Raw genomic sequence first — 17034 nt, 5'->3', positions numbered from 1 at the left:
CGGCCGCCACTCCCTGAGGCAGCACCGGCCTCAGTCAGCCCTCGCAGCCCGGCCTCTATGCGACCACCCTGAAGCGCTGACGCCCCCTCCCTTCCGCACCCCGCGCATGCTCCCGAGGAAGATTGGGCTCCCGGCGGCCCGTAGCTTCCCCGGCAACCGGCAGGAAGCGTGGAGCGGAGCGGGGGGAGCGGGGCTCTCCTCCTGGCACGCCGGGGCCGGCAGCGCTGGGTCGGGCCCCGCCGAGCCCTCTCGGGAAGGAGGAGGGAGGGAAGAAGGAGGCGGGGGATCGTCGTTGCCCGCCGGCAGAGGGTGGCTGTTTGAGTCCCTCAGCGGTTACGGGGCTCGGGTCCCCCTCGTCTCTCTCGTTCTCTGTCCCAGCAGCGCTCCGGGAGGGTTGTCGCTGGGCAGGGTAAGTGAGCAGCGTGGCCTTTAAAGTCCTGCTCGCTGTCGGTCTGCCTCTGATAAGAGGCTTCCAGGAGCCAAGCTTCTTCCTTTCTGCAATGAAAGGCACCTCTCAGGTGTGCTCTTTCTTGTTGTCTGTATGTTTCTGTCCTTTGCTTGAAGTCTGTCACCTGCCGGCGGGACGGTTCGCATCCACATCAAGCCTGGTGTGGCGCTTGTTTGATTCCCAGCTGTGCCCGTGCGGCCTCAGCTCTGTACGTGCCTGTGCCTCTTCCAGCTCTTGCCTACACAAGGGCTTTCATCTTGTTCGGAGGCCGAGGCCCTCCCTATGAGAAGTCCTTTTTCCACTCCCTTCCGCCTCCCCCTGTAGCAGTTGTGCTTTTACAAAACCTTTATCACCGTCTGTATCTTCCATCTTAACTTTTGTCCCAAAGGGCTGATCTGCCTGTTGTTATTCATTTATTTAACTTTCTGCGATGGTGTGAACAGTGGCTTTTGAAGTGCATCTAGATTTTGATGTTAGTTAAAACGCTGTTAAAGTCCTTGATGTGTATCTTAATTACTTACTGGAAGAGAAAAAAAAAAAAAAAAAAAAAAAAGAATACTTCCAAGTTAATTCTAAATACTTTTCTGAGAAATACAGAAATACGTTTGTATTATTATTAAGACAATTGCATTATGAGCAAGTGTACATTTCAAAAGTTGACACTGATAGCACTGTTTTGTGATACATAATACTAATGCTAAGAACTTTTTATTTAGTGTTTTTGTGGTATTAAAATATGTTGATTCCAATTTTGCTGACAGTTCTTACTATGTGTTTTCTGAAATGATTAGAGTTTTGTGGTAATAAGGTTACACTTAAAAATTAGTAAATTTTCTTTCTAAGTTATTGTCAGTCTTCTAGGGCTTCAGGATTAATGGCTTTAACGATTTTCATTTTACAAATATAATAGTTTCTGTGTCATGTATGTTTTTGTGTGTTCTAAAGAAACTTTCAGTTGTTTAATTGTGGTACATTAGCTTGTCATTTAAATAGATTGTCACTGAAGGCAGGCTATATCTTGAAAATGTAAAGGAGAACAGTGCAAGATTATGAGGTGTATGCACTTGAAAGATGAAGTGACAGACTTCTCTGTCTAAATGATCCCTTATACTGCATAGGTTGTGGAAGAATAAGTGTTTCTTTTGTCGTACACTTATTTAGATTTTCTTCTCTGTTTGTTAATGTCAGTCTTCAGACCTCAGGATCCTAACCTTTGATATTCTGTCTTACAGGAATGGGAACTCATATTTTTAATCTTTTTTGGTTATAGGTAGTAATGTTCTAAGAATGTCATCAGGCGTCCAAATAAAACCAAAGACTGCAATACAGAAAAGTAAGGCATCCTCTCCTTTGCCATGTTCTCCAGAACCTGCAACTAAACCACAGCCAAAGCCTAGTGACAAGCTGAATCCCAAAACTATTGATCCGGTATGTATAGGTATGGGATTTCTATTTGTTTAAAATAGTTCTCTTGATGGAAGAAATTTCCATGCTTCAGGAAATACATGCAGAAGATGATACTTTCATATGGGAATTTCTATGTGTGATTTTTTTTTTCTTTAAACCTTTTGTAATTAATACAATCAATTAAGCTAAGAAGTCAAATCATGCACACAATTTTAACAATCTTAATGTAGGCGCAAACACTAGAAAGATAGAAATAAAGATTTCATGGTATTTCCTGCTATATGCTTAGTGATATGATGCTTAATCTTGAAAGTAGTATTGAATGATCATGTCAGTAAATGATACCATAGCTCACATGGATAAGAAGCATGCATATAAAATAACTTTGTGCAAGTTTTCCTGCCATGAAGCTCCCCACTGATTTCCAGTGCCCTCATACCATCTTGCCCAACATTTGGTGTGTCTCTATCATCTTACCATCTTGTACTTTTGTCTGTACTCAGATCAGGCTGGAATTGGAGCAAAGCATGTTACATATACATGTTACCTGCATATAATTTTTCACATCCTTATTGCATATGGCAATATTGCATATGGCAATAAGGATCATTAGGAGAGTGAGAGGTACTTAGTCTGTTAAGAGAGAACCTGTAAGACTTCAGTGTTAAGATTTGCATGACAAAGTAGAAAAATGAGAGCATTCCACCAGGAATGTATTCATTTTTGCAACCTCCTAGCCTGACAATTCTGAAAAGGACTTTTTTGATAAATCGTATGTGTTTTCCATCCTAAGATCTTTCTTTTTTTGATTATTTTTAGAATCATGTGATTAAGTTCCTTTCTTGATAAACTGCAGTTTTAACATATTCAAACATTACTGTTATAACCAAATAATTTTTGGTTGTTGGTGTCCTCACAGTTTGGTACTCCTTCTAGAACACCTTCTGCATTTGCCGCTATATATGCTAAAGGTGGCATTCCATGCAGGTATGTTAGTTTTGTTTCTTTTCTTTCTTATATGTATTATGGTTAGGTAGAATTATGCAAGTTGAAAAACATCTGTTCAAAACTCCTTGCTCTTTTAGTTAAGCAGTTTGATTCCATTCATTTCAGAAGAGATTTCTACTACTTAGCTCTTTTCAAAGAAAGAAGCAATTTTACATGTTTGACATGGCTTTTTTGTAAAGTATTAAACCTTTTTTACAAACAAATGAGATTTCTTCATATGTTTTCTCCTCCCTAATAACAACAATAATAAAATCAGTGCCATTTTAGTAAGCAGACATCTTGCAGTCTTTTTTTGTCTGTAGTACTATGAAATAAATTGTGTATCGTTGTGTGTTAATTTGTTCAAACTTTACTTCTTTATACAGGTTAGTGCATGGCTCAGTAAAACACAGACTGAAATGGGAATGCCTTCCTGAAACTGTTCCTTTTGATCCTCTTCTTGTAACACTGGCAGAGGTAAACTCTTGCATAGTTAAGCATACAGTATTTCTTTCACATAGTGCTGAAAAGTTATGCAGATGTACAGTAGCTACGTTTTTATGTCAGCTACTGTGTTATTTAGTTGCTACTATAGCTGGACTGCTGTGGTTTGTGGTTTATTCTTTGAAACAGGAGATAAATAAGTGTCTCTGAGCTATATGCTCCTAAAAGCTAAGTAATGCCAGTCTGCTTTTTCAGGATTCAATTAAAATTGTTGTAGGAGGAGCTAAGGTGCAGCCGGTCTCCAGACCCACTTTCAAATATGAAGTTAAGTAACAAACGAGAAGCAAACTCATCCCTTTCTGACCTGAGCATTTAACTGGGATGTGGGAACCCTGTGGAAAAAAGTAGGATTTCAGTTCTTCCAAACACCTACAAAGAGTTTGTTTGTTCTTTTTTTTTTTTTTTTTTCTTTCCACAGCACAAACCTTTCACGTGTATTAATTACAGTCCGGGGTCCAAAAAAGTCCTCTAGGGATTGTGAAAACATAAACCTTTTATAGGTAAAAGACTGATCATATAGTCACCAAAAATGCATAGGAATGTGTTCACTGACTGGATTTGCCTGGGACTGAAAAGGTCTAAGCATTTTCAGAGTTCACAAAGAAGTATTGATTCTTTAACTCATACCTTTTGGAAGCATTGGAGTCTACCGTTCAGTAGTCAGTGTAGTTGAATTCCACAGCTCAATTTCAATCAAAAACTGTTGTTAGCCTTTGTGTGCCTCTGCAATGATCTTTATGCGTTGAAATGTGTGAACTGTCATGGACTCTTTCTACTTCTTTGGAGGTCCTGACTGTGCCTGTACTGTGAAAAGAAATGCCCACCTCCAAGCTAGTGTCAACTGATACCTACTGTGGATAATATAAAGAGTAATTTAAAACCAACTGTATTAGATTTTTCACTTACCTGTTTTCTGGTAACAGCCACCTGGTGGATTTCTTTGTGTTGTTTTTTTTTTTCACTGCAAATGAATAATTTACTGTTTATCTGATACTAAATGCAAAGGGTAAAAAAGCTTTGTCCAAATGAGATACTATATAAAGAAATGTGTTTATAAAACTTTTCTTTTATGAGGGATAAAAAGTAGTTGTTCCTTTCTGACTGCTGCGGTCTGTATATATTTGTCTCTACTTTGCTATGTTCCGTAGTTTTTCTTACTATTCTAGGTCACTGGAGAATGCTATTTCTTCTTTTGACCTCATAGTGCCATTTCTGTAATAGATGTGGTTTAGCTAGAGGTATATCCTTTTTCTTTGGAGGCATCTGAGTAAAGTGTTATGCATTTCAGTTATGCTGTTTTACAAATTGTTACACCTGAAGAGGAGGAAGGCTTTCGTGTTAGCCTCTTTCAACACAATCATCCAAAACCCTGACAGATTAAAGACAAATACAAATACAAGCGACTTTTTCGATGTGAAAAACAGATGAGACAGTTGTGACTTTTCATGAGAAACCAGAGAAGAAATGGAAATCACTACTGTTCATCTGCTTTTGCTTTAATCTTACGTAAAATATTTTCCTCTTTACATTCTAACAGCTTGTTGTAGATGCTTTTCTGGACCAAACAGTGAGGTTGTCTCTTCCACGTTGCTTTACCACACAGTTATGTCACACAGTTATACCACACAGAATCACAGAATGCCTCAGGTTGGAAGGGACCTCTAGAAGTCATTTTGTCCCCCCTTCTTCTCAAGCAGGTCATTCTAGAGCAGCTTGCCCAGGGCCATGTCCAGGTGGCTTTTGAAATGCTCCAAGGAGAGAGAGACTGCAAACTCTTAGGGCAACCTGTGCCTGTACTCTGTTACCTACACATCACAGAAGTGCTTTCTGATGTTCAGACAACCTCCTGTGTTCCATTGTGTGCCCATTGCCTCTTGTTGCTGCTACATTACTTTGTATGTGTGTGCTATGCACACTCCTTCATATTTAGCAATTTAAATCACTGGCCTTTTTGGAGCCCTGTGCTGGTTGAGAAGCTAGATTTTGTAACTAGATGTGAACTTGTGTAACAGATGAGTTACACTTTTATATTGAACTGTGTGTGTTTGCACTTGTAGACATACACTTTGCCAGTGACTGAGTCAATCAGACTTCATTAGAGGTGGAAAGTTCAGCAAAGGAATTATTAGGGGTCTAATGGCTTACTGACAATTACACAGAGGTATATTTAGTACTCATTATGTGTTCCTGGTTAAACTACAAATTGGTACTTAGGATGAGGAAGGGAAATGCAGTTCTAAAATGCTGTTGTAAACAGTATGTCTCGCTCACATAGAGGTAAACATGAAGATTTCTTCCGAAGGTTGTCCATCAACTTCAGCCATCTGAATGTTATTTTTAAATAATAGTGACCAGAAGTCTTCAGGGATTTCTTCTAACTGAGGTACCGGGGTACAAAAAGTACAAGGTACTTTGATGACCTAGAGCTTAATGAGTCAGTCTAGACAACAGGCTGCCATGAGGCCTCCCCTCAGGCTTCTCTACTCTGGGCTGAATAAGCCAAGCAACTTCAGCCACTCCTAATGTGTCTTCCTCTTTAGACCCTTCACTATCTTTGTAGCCCTCCTTTGGACACGCTTTGCTAGTTTTATGTCCTCGTTTTGTGGTGCCCCAAAATGCACACAGTGCTCTAATTGAGGCCACAGCAGCTAGGAGTGTTGTGCCTGATGTTCCCCAGTTGGCCTTCCTGGCAGCCAGGGCACACAGCTGGCTGCTGTTCAACTCGCTGCCAACCAGATATGTTTCAGGAGTCTAAATAAATGTTGAATCCGGTCTGGGAGGTAGAATAAAGTGTATACTATAGAGTGAGCTTTTTTTTTCCTTTTGAAAGATCAAATGTCAATATCTAAAGTAGCTTACAGCTCCTATTGCTCGTATTACCATATGGCTTTAAATCTTTGAATTCTGTTGCTCAGGTCTTGGCTAGACATGCTTATTTGTACCATTTTAAAGTTTTTGCGTTTGTGGGGGGGGTATTTTACTTTCTTTTCTTCTTTTTTCTTTTTTTTTTTTTCCCCTCAGGGTACAGAAATTAGTTACAAGTGTGTGTATATATATTATATATATATATGTATTGTTGAAAAAAATCATTATCTTTAATCACTCTACCTAAAGAAGTACAAGTACTGATTGAAATAGCAATGTTCACAATGTGAGTCTTAATATTCAGTGTTCCAAAAGAAAAATGAATAGGAATATTCTGTGAGCAGAGTTGTACTCAATGGATCCACACGGTGGAGTTAGTGTATCTTATGTTTTGAATTGATCTGTTATCTAAACATTATCTTTGTGCTAGATGGAACTTTTTAAAAGTGATTTTGTTTAAAGACTATTAAAAAAACGTTTTATATTTACAACAGGGTCTGAGAGAGACAAAGCATCCCTATACATTTGTTTCAAAGGAGGGTTTTAAAGAATTACTTATGGTTGAAGGTGCTGCTGAAAAAACAATTCCCTTGTTGCCTCGTCTAGTTCCAGTGTTAAAGGCTGCATTGGTATGTCTTACTCTTCCTACAGAGATTTTCATAGATTTTTTTTTTCTTTTTAAGCTGGTGAGGACTACAAGGAAAACATTAATGTGATAAATCTGTTGGACAGGCTTTTATTTTGGGGTTCACAGGTGTAGGGGTATAGTGTCTTTTTCTCATGTTATCCCTGCCTTGGTTCACTTAGATAAATGAGTCTTTAAGAGTAAAATCAGATGAGCAACTCCTTGTATAGCTGAGTGATAGCAGCTATGGGCAAATTCGGTAGAAATGTTCTGTTAAAGATATGAATATAAGCAGAAAAAAATATAAGTAATCATGGTGGTTTTTATGTCCACATGCAAAACATGTTTGATATGAAATAAAGTGGAGATGCCAGAATAAATAATCACGTTACATTTAAAAATGTAAAAAAAAAATGCTACAAAGATAAAATAGAATACATCCATGAGGAAAAAGGAAGAATATTATTATAATGTTTGAAGACATAATCTTCATTTTTAAAATGTTTGTAATTTTTTCAACTCCTTCAGAAAATAATGTGTTTTAAAAGTACTGGCCTGGAATACTCTTTTGGATCTTTTTAATATCTTTCAGAACACTTTTTTAGTTTGGCCATTTTCTGTCGTTTATTCTAGCTGTGCTTCAGTTATATTTTCACAGAGATGGATAAACACTGAAAATTCTTTGAGATACAAACTCAGAGGTGTAATAGAGGATCAGTGTTGTTTATTATTAACATCTTTGGTTTATTTTGGAAGACATAATTAGAAAAAATATTATTGTGTGTTCTTCCAATAACTTATTTATCTGATAATTTTTATTGTTGCACTATTTAACGAGACAAGACTTTATATCAAAACCTACTGAGCAATGACTTCTTCTTTCTTCTACTTAAACAACAACAAAAAAAAAACAACACACCAAAACATTCAGGGCCCAAATGTCAGAATAGAAGAATGACCCTTTAAATAAAGATCACTATTAGTACAAGGAAAATGGTCATGAAACAATTTCTCTGCTCAGGGAAGAGTGAGATAACTAAAGCAGTAGAGAACTCACATAGAAGAACTTTCCCATGGGAGCAATAGAAATGACAAAGCCACCTTAGAAGTAGATAACAGCGTGATAATTGCTGGCAGATGAAAAAGCTGTAGTTGGCAGGGGAGTAAATTCATTGATCCAGAATGTCATTTGTTTGTGGATTTCTCCAACAAAGACAATTGTTATGAATTACTTAGGAATTACCCTGTATTCAATACATTTATAACTAAAATTTCCCTCAATTTTGATATATGCACATTTTAAAGTTTCTTTTTAGCATGCTGTGAAGCAGTGCATATAGGGTATGTTCCAAAACTATCAGTATAGTGCCTTTTTTGCCTGATGAATAAATTTATTGATTTGTTCATCAATCAAATATTAGTTTCCTTTTTTTTTTTTTTTTTTTTGAGGAAGTGCAATAGTTTCACTGACATGGATGCTTTTGTTTTCTGCTTTAAAAAATACTTCTGCATTAAAGTATTACATCTGGATAGTTATATTCAGTCATGTTGTATTTCTAAACTGCTTTTAATGTTACAAAAATTAGCAGTTCCACAGCACTTTAAATTTATCAAAATACTATATACAATCATAATATAGAGATTGCAGTTTTGAAGAAACTGTGTTTGTTTGAATATTAGTCTGACAGGATTTTCCCCTTCCTTTGAAGGCCCATTCAGATGATGAAGTATTTGAAAGGGGATTGGATGCTTTAGTTCAACTGAGTGCTGTTGTTGGCCCATCTCTTAATGATCATCTTAAGCATCTGCTCACAAATGTAAGTTTTTAGTGCTGTAGTAACAGATCATCTGTATTTTTATGGTTAAGATGTTTGTTATAGTATCTGCACAGATATATTGGAAGACTCAGCAGTTTCATGAAAAGCATTGCTTTGTATATTCCTCTGTGTAAATCTGTTATTCTTTAATAATGTGGTGACATATAAAGTTCTAGCAGGCTCCAAAAACTGACGTTAAGGTTAATTGGAGAAAAATGGAATTGCTTTCTGTACTACTTAAAAAAGATCCAGCTTTGAGCCTGAGGTGAAACATTCTATGTTTTGAAGGAATTTTTATATTTACTGGTAAATGAGTGTGAATGTTTTCAAAAATCTGTGAAAGCCTTGATAAATTAACATAGGGAAATATTTCTGCTTCTCTCAGATGGGAATTCTGCAGAAGGAAGTTTTCATTCAATAAACTTGAGTTGAACTGTGGAAAGTAATTTTTATACTGAGTCCTCCTATTGACGTCCTTCTGTAGATTTTCTTCCTCTATTGAATAGGCTTTTCATGGTTTAATTTAACCTGCCTCCAAAGTGAATTTTTACAGCAAAATAAAATGACTTATTAGATACCCAGTGCAGAAGAGAGAATCTAAAGCAGCTTTTTTGTTTGGTTGCGTGTTTAGATTATTTCCACTATAATAAATCTCTTTCAGTGCAGAGGAAAAGTGTGTCAACTTTTCATGTGGACAATACTTCAATAATGACTTTGCTTTAATGTTGATACCTCTTCAAAACTTGCTTGCTAAAAACCAACAATTTAAAATTGTTTGGCTAACAGTTGAGCTTTAATTCTCTCATCAGTTAATACTTCATACCTTTTGCCTTGACTAATTTTTATACTTTGACATCAGCTACGAGCTATAAAGTGATGTTTCTTGCAGCTCTCACTTACCAAAGACAGATAAAATAAAGTAGTAAAATAGAATTATGTTGGATTTTTTGCACATATAGTACTATATTGGGCAATAGACCTTTTTATTTTACTCTTCCAATAGCTTTCAAGAAGATTAATGGACAAGAAATTTAAAGAAAAAATTACTGTTGCTTTACAGAAGTTGGAGCAATATGGTGGAAAGGTGAGTTAAACAGATAATAATCTGTAATCTGCATGCATGAATGCAGCATTGCCAAGACAGCTTTCATCTCTGCCTTTCAGATTAATAACCCTGTTCCGAGTAATGCTTTGCATGTCACAACTATTCATATTGCATAAAACACTGGATTTTGCACTGTGGCATTTCCAGTCCATGGTAAAATAGTTGTTTTAGTCTGAGGTATTGAATGATAGAAATGACATTAAATCACTGTGTGATCCGTATTCTGCCAGCTAGCTTTTGTTGTCCCCCATTTTTTAACTTCCACTTTCATATGTTATTCATTGTTTCAATCTCAGAGCAGGAATGCAGGAGTACATTTCAGTAAAATATTCTAAGGGATCAATACCTATATCAGAAACTGCTTGGCTCTACTTCTATAGCACATCAATTCAAGAGAACTCTTTTTGGGAACAAGTGTTCATCCATGTGGATCCCTACTCATGATATTTGCTTGGAACATTTTATTGTCCTTGAGGGGAAGCTCATGCAGCCTTAGTGGCTAAATAAGATACTTTAAAAAAAAAAATGTTTTTTATTATTTTCTATTTCTCTATAAAGTTTGAAGTTTTTCCAGGGTTTAGAGTGTGTGTGGAGTGGATTATGTACGGTAAGATTCAGGATGTCTTATGAGTCTTTATTCCAAGTTAGGCACTGCAGCACTTAAAATGTAGATTTTCGTGCTGAGTAAAGCGTTTGGGCTACTTGTACAGGCTGTAGGGTAGATGCCCATGAAGAGCGAGTGACTGAGGAATTCACCAAATGTTAACCTGTAAATAGATTTTGGTCCCTTCTGGAGTATTGACACCTGACACCACAGGCTGAATATTTGCCTTGCTTCAATACACTTGGGATGAAGGCTTTGTGTTCATTTTTCTGAGCTTAAGTGCTTTCCTCAGCAGCATTTACTCTTGCTAAAGGATACTTTTTGCTGTTATTGATAATGCTTGCCTGTTCCTTAATAGCTTAGTGAGGTCACTTACTGAGGAAATCAGATACTAACATTCTAGCCCACCGTGGTTAACCCAGAGGTTAGATCTGCAGTTGTTATACATCAAAAAAAAAATGCATTAAGTAGTAGATGATAGGCTATTCTTCTATGTTATAATTCTAATACGGTATAGTGCTCTAGTATTCTGTTGACATCTTCTGTCTTGCTGTACATTGTGCTGCAAGGACAAGAGCAGAAAAACTGAGTGTTGGCTTGGACATCCATCTAGAATGGAAAGTACTTGCTCTAATGACCCCATGGGCACTTGAATGTAAGGTATTATATGGTCACTGACAAAGAATTGGAATCACATGAAGAGCAGGGACCAGTGTATATCTTACTGCTTCTGAACTTGTTTTCCATAGTCAGTAAGCACCCAAATTATCTGCAGGCACCACTTCATTTTTTTTTTTTTTGGGTGCTCATATTCATTTAATGGCAATAGGAATGTTTATCTTGCAGACTTCAAAACATCCTGACAAAGCAGCATGAAAATTGTTATTTCTGTGTAGTGGGATGAGAAGAAGAAAATTACATTTCATTTTGGTGTCCTGAGAATTTATGTCTAATGGAGCTAATCCAGTGAATAATCTTACGTCTGTCCGCTAATTTCTTGTAGTATGTTGGGTTTGTGAGTGGTCTTTCTGTATGTCCTTTAAAATTCTGTCAGAAGATAAGGCAGAAAAGTGGAAACAAGCTCCTAAAACGTGATTATAGCCAGCAACATTATATAGTTCAACTAACGAATTAATACACTTATTTTTAAATGTTACAATGAATATGATTAGTACTTCTATTGGAAATCCCTTTGAGAATGTTTCCTTTTTTTTGTCCATTATTTTCGGCTCTTTTGAAAGTAAATTTCTTATAAGTATTAAATTTTAGTTTTGTACTGTTTCGTTAGAAGAAGGTAACTAAGCAAAAGTTTTAAATTATACAATTTATAATTATTAAGTGAATCTTCTCCTATGTAGTGTTAGGGCTAATTGTTGTGTTTAAACTTATTGTATTTTCATCAACAGGCGACTGTGGCTATCATCAAATCTAAAATTCCAACCTATTGTTCTATATCCTCTTGAACAAAAAAAAATCTGTAGTGAGTTGTACTGTGAGGTCAAGTTTGAAGATTAAGTGCCTGTGAGCGTCACCAACACTTCTTTGTGGTATGCTATGTTCTCTTAAACTAATCACAGTTCTTCAGTGTAATGGAAAGTGGGAAACATCCCATCAGTTTGTGAATATGTAATTATGAGACTGTTTAAAATAATTCTCTATTGGCTGCTATTTATGTATGCATTGTGCTTACAAGGACACTGACAAATTGGCTATTATTTCAAAGGCTGAGTAAATATAGATTCATATTTTGTTGTAAATTGCATTTTCCTTTAATAGATTTGCTTAGTATGTTTTGTAGATTTGTATGATGCAAAACAATTTATACTTACTTAAATGGGAATTCACATAGTGCTAAATTACAATGCACTTTTGAAACATTTAACTTATTGTGTCCCAATGGATGCAGTTTGGGTTCATCAGGACTTAGTGGATTAGACATAGAACTAAAAGAACTCACCTAGACTTTTTGAGCTTTTGAAGGTATGAAGCTTACCATACAGGTAGCAAGCTGTATTTACTCATTGCGTACTCGGCATGTTGTTTTCAGAAGCTGGAACAGCATTTGTCCATGAGCGTACTTGAGCTTGATTGCAAACTATTGACGGACAGATCTTGAAATAAATACCGTTCAGGTTTGTTGTTCTGTGTGTTTGAGTTACCCTATGGGGGAGAACTGACTAAAGTGGTAGTTAATTTAATTCAGAACTGTGGTTAAGTTCTGTGCAAAGTCAAGACATACATGTATATATATTTAAGCATTTTAAAATAACTTAATTTTGTTGGCAGAAATGTTAAATCTGAAGAAATACAGTTATTTAACAACACAAAAAATTGTTCATGCTGGTTTTTCTTTGTTTACTTTATTTCTTATTTTATTTTTTTTACAAAATGTGCACATTTAATTTACACAAACACACTACAGCAAATTTCAGGTGTACATGTATTGTACTACTCTTATCCTACACTGGTGATAGCAGAGCAGCCTTCAACATGCCTCTAACATCCCATCTCTACACCAGAATAGATACCTGATTTATTTATTTATTTTTGTGAAAGAATGTTTGCCACATTCTTTCTACTTCATTAATCCCATTTCACATTTTCTGCAGCAATGTCACAATGAAGATTGGCTTATCTCTGATAGCATTTCACCTATTTTGAAGTATTGGCATAAATCTCTGGACAACATATCTTAAAAATTACATGTATTGGAGGGGGCATACATTTTTAATCTAGATTCAGAATTAAGCTTGCTCCAGTCTTAATTAAGAAATTATCCTAAAAAATGTAATGCACTTATCACATATAGATGATATTGTACAGCTGAAGCTTCATTTTTTTTCCTAATCCTTTCTCATAATTAAAGATATTACAAAAAAGCTGATACAGATGTTATCCTGTCTAGAATTCGTTATTAGTAGATGTCGCTATGTAGTGATATTCAGTCTGTGCACTGAAGAGGAACAGAAGTTTCAAAGGAACGTTGTGGTTTTCTTCTTCATTAAAGGCAACAAGACACATACCCATGAACACAGTGTTAGGATCCGGTTAAGTTTTCTTCATGAAAAATTCAAGGTCAGAAGATTCTTTAATTTTAAGCAAAGATCTTCGTATATATGTCCAAGAATTATTAGTAATATAAGGACTCCTGATATTAATGGCATGAAAAAATAAACGCAGATTTAATAGATAAGTATGATTAATAGAAGTTTACTAGTATTTGTTAGGGAATAAATCTACCTAAGCAATTATCACTTAAAGTTGTGTTACATAACATCTCTTCCTCTCAAGTTATTTATTTTGTTAAGTTTGGGGTTTTGGTCTTCTTTTTCAAAGAGGAGAGAAGCAAGTCAAAGGTGGAAGGCAATTGCAGCAAGCTGTGCATTGCACATTGCACATAGCACATTAAGTTAAATTATTATTAAAAAAACTGAGAACTACACCATACAAACGTGGAAAGGAAATACATGGTAATGCCTCTGTATAAATTAGAAGCTGAGATTTAATAAATACACTCAAACACCTGGAGCTGAATCCAGTACAAATGAGTAGCAAAACTAAGAGTATTTATTTAATCTCCTTATGAGATTAAATCTATTTTATCTAGGGGTTGGAATGATAATAAAGCTGCATAAAGTCAGGTCCTATCTTGGGGGTTTTGAAATAAAAAACAGACTTTTCAGAACAATATTGTTACGTACCCACTTTTGAGGTGCTAAATAAAAAAAAAAAAAAAAAAAGTTTGAAAAGATTTGGGGGGGAACTTTCTAATAATAAAAAAAAAAAGACTTATTTGCATAATACATATCTCAATATAAAGCTGAGTAATTTTATGTATGGTAAAGTGGGAAATCCATCTTTTGGATAGTATTGCAGAGTAGCTCATGTTTGTCCATTAAATGTTGACCTAATGCCTTCTTTATATCACATTTTCAAAGAGCTGCATGGATCGCATTATATTCTCATCCTGTAACAAAAAAAAAAAAAAAAAACAAACACATAAAACAAACACAAGTCATACACCATTACAAATGTAGTTGGCAAATATCTATAGTGAAATTGGGTGGAACTAACTGTACATGTGTCTATTTTTCATCTTGCTTGGAGAAAGTGTTAGCAGAAAATGGCTATTAATGGATCTACTCCTAATTTGTGTCCATTAATTAAACCAAAACTAGTCTGTCAAGAATGCATAAGCATGTTAAGAAAATATGGTCTGCAGTATTTTGGAGGTTATAAGTTTAATATAAGTATAAATAGACAATATAAGTATAAATAGACAATAAATACTCAAAGAATAATTTCTATATCCGTAGTGTGAATCAGGAATTACTACATAACGTATAGTACATGAAGTTACTAGTACATGCATTGCATACCATACACAGAAGCTTTTTTTTTTTTTTTTCCAATTCTGACCCATCCTATTGTATAGCTATGGATTACTAAAATAAAATAGATTTAAATGTGGATCTTTGTTTGATTGGAACAATCAGTCAATTCCCCAGAGAACCACCAAACACTTTTACTCCTCAGCTTATCCTTTTTGTGTGTTCACACTGAAAGATGCAGACAGCTTCCTAATTCTACTTTCTGCTTTGCATTAGATAGGCAACAAAACCTTCAAATTCTAAGTAATGCCCCATGTTTACTGATGCATCACTCTGCACTTCAGTTTCTATTAGTAAATAACTCTCAGCACAGCAGTCAGAAGAAAATAAATTGTTTATATACCTTATACATTTCATTGTATAGAAGAAAGAGTTTATTTCTAATAGCCTGTATTTGGTGGTGGCACTTCTGCATCACCAGTACAGTTGCAAGAATAGGTTACACATTCATTGAGCAATTGTTGATGCCGCTAATGATTTTTATTTTTTAACCTGAATGAATACCAATTAGTACTTTCTCAAGAGATAAACTAACCACCTTTAATTCAAATGTGTAAATAAGACTGACTATTTTAGAACATTTCATAAAAGGAGTGCAGACAAAAACACCTCTTGGATTATCAGTGTTCTCCACAACTGATAGGTCTGTAGGTACATTAATATTCCAATAATAACACATGATTAAGCATGAAATCACAGTTAAATTATTCTCTGTTCAGTCTAGGGTTGATTTGTTTCATAGAAAATGACAACTGGGTAATTTTCTCATGTTGTTATGACACATGCACAGTAGGGTTTTCATCTTTGATTCTATATGGCATCTCAAGTGGTGTTGCTGTAAGAAGTGATCCACACACTATTTTTCACTAGCAAACTAATTTATCAAAGCAATGATACCTAACTGAAAATTTTAATGCTATGTAGATGAATGCTTTTAAAGTTTGCATATGAAATTTGCTAAGTTAATTTTAATTTACAGTAATGTAAGTTCTTTTCTCTGCATTGTTTTGTAATATCAATATACACCTTTGAAGTTCATTGCTGTAAGGTTACAATGTTTGCTTTGACTAGAATCGTTTGTCGTTTAATCATTTACAAATGTTTTGTGTATACATCAGCAACGAAGTTTAGCTAAGCAATATGTTCTTCATTTAGAAAGTGTTTTGACATTTCCTAATACACGTATCATTACTAATGAAACTAGCTGTTTTCTAAAATCAGCTCCATATTTCTGAAGTTTGCTGCTTCAATACAGAAACCTTCTAAATGCCCCTCCTTTATTCAGTCAGATGGGAAGGGTCATCAGAAGACATTACAGATTTGTCATGATATTTGGAACATGGTGGCTTTCAGTGTGTTTTTTCTATCTTCAGAAAAATGCAGATGTTTGATTTACACTTAGCAAAGAGTTCTAAAATACTTTAATCTTACTTATTTGCCTCTTGTTTTTCTCCCAGTACATTTTTCTAAGCAGTGTTTCATAATAGCTTTGTTTAGATTCCTGACGTTAAGGGTGGTGATTGCATAGTCCATATAAACTACAAAATATAGATGACTGGGCTTTGCCAGGCCTGACATAACTGCAAGCTCACTTTGAGGTTTTTCTTCCTGAATTCTGATACAGCTCCTTTGCTCTCTTCTGACTAGCCCAGACCTATCAAGACTCCTTACAGAATGGATTACTCTTGCAGAAAATATCTGTCCCAGAAGCCCTTTTTTCTTTATCAGAAGGTCCTTTAAGTTATTCACTTATGCACCATGCATGCCTTACTTCACCTTTGTTCCTCATGGTGTTGCTGTAGATAGGAAACAATAATGCCTGAGTCAGGCCACTTCCTACCAGCACCAAGCAGTGAGAGGACAGAAGTGTGGAAATTAGTTATGATGATAAAGAAGTACTTCTGCAGTCCTCTCTTTGTCATGGTCAGAGATAGGTCCTTATACCCAGTGAGGAGAGAAGACCATTCATCAACGGGCATTCTCATTCCAGGGTTTGAGGTAGAGTCATTTGTTATGCAAACTGGCAGGGAAGGTTTTGAGTAGACTTGCTCAGATGTCCGCCTTAAAGCCATAGGAGGGTTCACAGATGAGGAAACCAACAGATGTAAAAGTCTAGGGAACTGGAAGTGTGCTGTGCCCCATCCTGAGTTTACAGATTCAGTAGCAAAAGATTCAGATAAGCAAACGTTTATAGCAGAAACAGCAACAATCTAGACAGTGGTCAGGTGTGGACTTTTTCCCTAGGTGGAAAAATTGAATTAGATGAGTATTTTGCATCTTG

At 35.8% G+C, this 17034-nt stretch overlaps 2 protein-coding genes across 10 annotated transcripts in view; one reads left to right on the top strand and one right to left on the bottom strand.

The window, feature by feature from the left end:
- Positions 1-278: 278 nt before the first annotated feature.
- The window catches only part of PACRGL (parkin coregulated like), a 39426-nt gene continuing 22670 nt past the window's right edge, over positions 279-17034 (top strand). Inside the window, exons 1-9 of one of the 4 annotated variants that reach the window (XR_014317463.1) lie at positions 279-409; positions 1719-1876; positions 2775-2842; positions 3229-3319; positions 6706-6840; positions 8546-8653; positions 9657-9737; positions 11769-11909; positions 12410-13071. Coding sequence is in view for 2 of the 4 variants with exons in the window: in XM_082760017.1 (XP_082616143.1) it covers positions 1736-1876; positions 2775-2842; positions 3229-3319; positions 6706-6840; positions 8546-8653; positions 9657-9737; positions 11769-11825 (681 nt within the window). In the remaining 2 variants the exon portion in view is untranslated. Of the gene's footprint in view, positions 410-1718; positions 1877-2774; positions 2843-3228; positions 3320-6705; positions 6841-8545; positions 8654-9656; positions 9738-11768; positions 13072-17034 lie in introns of those variants that run through there. The other 3 variants (XR_014317462.1, XM_082760017.1, XM_082760018.1) reach the window with 3 other exon arrangements.
- The window catches only part of KCNIP4 (potassium voltage-gated channel interacting protein 4), a gene marked incomplete at its 5' end in the record, with an annotated part of 454322 nt that continues 451006 nt past the window's right edge, over positions 13719-17034 (bottom strand). For all 6 annotated transcript variants that reach the window (XM_082760014.1, XM_082760013.1, XM_082760012.1 and 3 more), the window contains one exon: positions 13719-14329. In XM_082760014.1, the coding sequence (XP_082616140.1) occupies positions 14282-14329 (48 nt within the window). In that variant the 3' untranslated portion in view covers positions 13719-14281. The remainder of the gene's footprint in view (positions 14330-17034) is intronic.

Source organism: Aythya marila (assembly GCF_965140915.1).
Source record: "Aythya marila genome assembly, chromosome: 4".
In the NCBI taxonomy this organism is placed as follows: Eukaryota; Metazoa; Chordata; class Aves; order Anseriformes; family Anatidae; genus Aythya; species Aythya marila.
The sequence above is the reverse complement of the archived record's forward strand: the minus strand, read 5'-3'. Positions and strand labels throughout refer to the sequence as shown.